At 35.1% G+C, this 2,500-nt stretch overlaps 1 protein-coding gene across 2 annotated transcripts in view; it reads left to right on the plus strand.

Moving 5' to 3' along the window:
* LOC125040696 (spermatogenesis-defective protein 39 homolog) overlaps window positions 1–2,500 on the plus strand; it is a 10,969-nt gene that overhangs the window by 7,811 nt on the left and 658 nt on the right. For both annotated transcript variants that reach the window (XM_047635387.1, XM_047635388.1), the window contains exons 10-14: window positions 316–602; window positions 971–1,093; window positions 1,256–1,345; window positions 1,819–1,917; window positions 2,301–2,500. The exon at window positions 2,301–2,500 is cut by the window's right edge and continues 658 nt beyond it. In XM_047635387.1, coding sequence (XP_047491343.1) covers window positions 316–602; window positions 971–1,093; window positions 1,256–1,345; window positions 1,819–1,917; window positions 2,301–2,321 — 620 coding nt within the window. In that variant the 3' untranslated portion in view covers window positions 2,322–2,500. The remainder of the gene's footprint in view (window positions 1–315; window positions 603–970; window positions 1,094–1,255; window positions 1,346–1,818; window positions 1,918–2,300) is intronic.

Below are 2,500 nucleotides of genomic sequence, written 5' to 3' on the forward strand. Positions count from 1 at the left end.
ATATTCATAAGGACCATATTTTTGCAATTTATATTTATCTTGGACTAAGCCAAGAATGAAATGAATTATCATAATTTTTTTTGTATACATTTTTTTTTCATGAGAATCCCTTCTACACAACAAAGCATAAGCTAATATGAATCAGCTCTTTAAGAGGATCACAACAGCAAGACAGAGATCTAAATTCTGTAGGGTGTTTCACATATTAATTGATTTTCCATTTTACTTCTTTACCTAATAATTGTAGATTACAAGTGAACCTCTTCTTAATTATTGTTATTTTTCTCTTCACTTCTCATCCCTTTGCCCATCAAGAGAGACAAATCCTGATTGACGAGGCCGACGCACATGACCAAAGCAATCCCATGCTGGTGGAGTACCCACGAGTGAGCAGCATCACTGACAAGTCCTTGCTCACCACCCTCTTCTACTGCAGCATGTATCACTGGGATGCTCCTGAGTCCCACCCTGCTAGCCCCACCGCTCTAAGGAAGGCACATGGCATTCCTGAGAGGCAGGTGCTGTGGACAGTGATTAGGGGCCGGGCCAGGGTCAATCACTGGCCCTTGCCCAATGACCTGGATAGTTGGATGGGCAATAAGGTGAGAAGGGACTTCAAGATTGTGGGTTGTAAATGGTCTTATGTGTGTGATGTGAGTTACTCTGGAGTTACTCTAATTATTTTTGTAAGTGTGATAAGCTATGTTTTTGTTGTGGAAAGTGAGATTGAATTTTTTGTGTTGTATATGAATGTGGGAATCAGAAATCAATTCCCTGTTTACAAGTTAGACTTTGAAAGATAAGCAGTTTTTTGTGTGTTGGATATTCAAGACTGTTACATGAATAATACATGATACAAGTATTTTGAAAATCCTGAACAAAAGACTAAGGTATGAAAAAAATTTCTTAGAAGTATCAGAGAGACTAAAAAGTTGTTCAAACTTTCATAACCATATTTATCACTTCCCAGGGTTTGCGAGGAGCTCTGGGATCACTTACATCTGCATTTACGGGTTCTAGTAGATTAGTGAAGAATGTCTTGCCGGTTGAGCAGGTAGTACACACCCTGGCGGCTAGCAATGCTCCATCCAATGTAAGTCCTGGAGATGATACATCAGTTTCATTATCTTTTCTTTGTGAATTGACGTTTACAATTGGGATGATATTTTTATTTCATAATTTGTTAAATGGTTATATCAAGACATTGATTTTTTAAATTTAAGATAAATGAATGAGGATATTCTCTTCGCAAAAGGTGCTGGCCGCATACATTGCTTTGCTGGACTCCATGGACACGCGCCTGAAGTTAGCCGTCAATCACAAGTGTCACCAAGCTGCTGTGGAGGTGAGTGGTGGAACATGTTTATCTTTCTTATAATACATTGTGGAGACATTTTTAGTGTACTGTAGATGTATCATGTTGGGAGTCTGAATACAAACCAGCAAAGAAAAGTGGATGTAAAGGTGAACCGAAACATAATTACAATGATAAAGGAAACAATAAATTGTAATGATTTGTAACTGTGGCTATATTTCATTTTATTGGGGTGTAGGCACAGTAAAAGGAAAAGAGGGAGAGAGAACAGGAAGAGGAGGAAAGATTTGAGGGGATAGGAGATATATAATGAGAGAAAGTTAGGAATAGAGAAAAGAATAGAGAGCAGAAGAGAATAAAGAAGAGAGTAAGAGACACAGAAAGAACAAAAGAGAGTGAATGACTAACTGAGTGAAGGAAAGAAATAAAAAGAAGACAGAAATAATAAATCCAACAAAGAATGTGCTGTTTTGCCATCCTATATTAATTGGTCATGTTTGCAGGTTTTCATTGCCCAGAAGGACAGAGAAGCTCTCGAAAAATATATGAAGGAGATTCCGGCAGGCTCTCCAGAATACCTAAAGGCTGAGAGTGCTTTAAAAGTAAGTTATACAGAGCTTGCAAATGTATTTATGAAGACTCTATGATGTAAGCTTTTGAACTGATTTCTTATTTATTAATTTATGTATTTCATGTTCTTTAACTTTTTTATCTACATTTGTATGTGTATACAGTATGTATATGCATATTTTTTTATTTTTTATTTTCTTTTTACTTTATATATATTTTTTAAGTATATGTAAATTTTCTTAAATTAGGATATTTCAAAAATACTAGCAATTTGATAAACACAAGTGTGAATAACAAAAGTGATTTTTCAAGAAATCTTTCAAATAAATCTGCTTTGTGTGTTTGAGTTACTTCCATATATGCATATCCATTTATATGTTATGAATCTGTTAACATAGACCATTTTATTTTTCAGACTGTACGTTGGAAGAACTAAGATAAAAGGACTCAGAATGCCAAGTTCTGTTTTGTAGTTATCATTATCTCTTTGATTTTCTGCTTTTCATCCTGTTTTGGATAAATCTTTCCTCTGCACAGCACATATTCTGTTTATTCCAGTAATTGTTAAAGTAGGAGAGAAGAAAATGTAGAAAGGTAGAAAGGAAGAAATTATAA

The sequence above is a fragment of the Penaeus chinensis genome, chromosome 29 (assembly GCF_019202785.1).
Source record: "Penaeus chinensis breed Huanghai No. 1 chromosome 29, ASM1920278v2, whole genome shotgun sequence".
NCBI classification, from domain to species: Eukaryota; Metazoa; Arthropoda; class Malacostraca; order Decapoda; family Penaeidae; genus Penaeus; species Penaeus chinensis.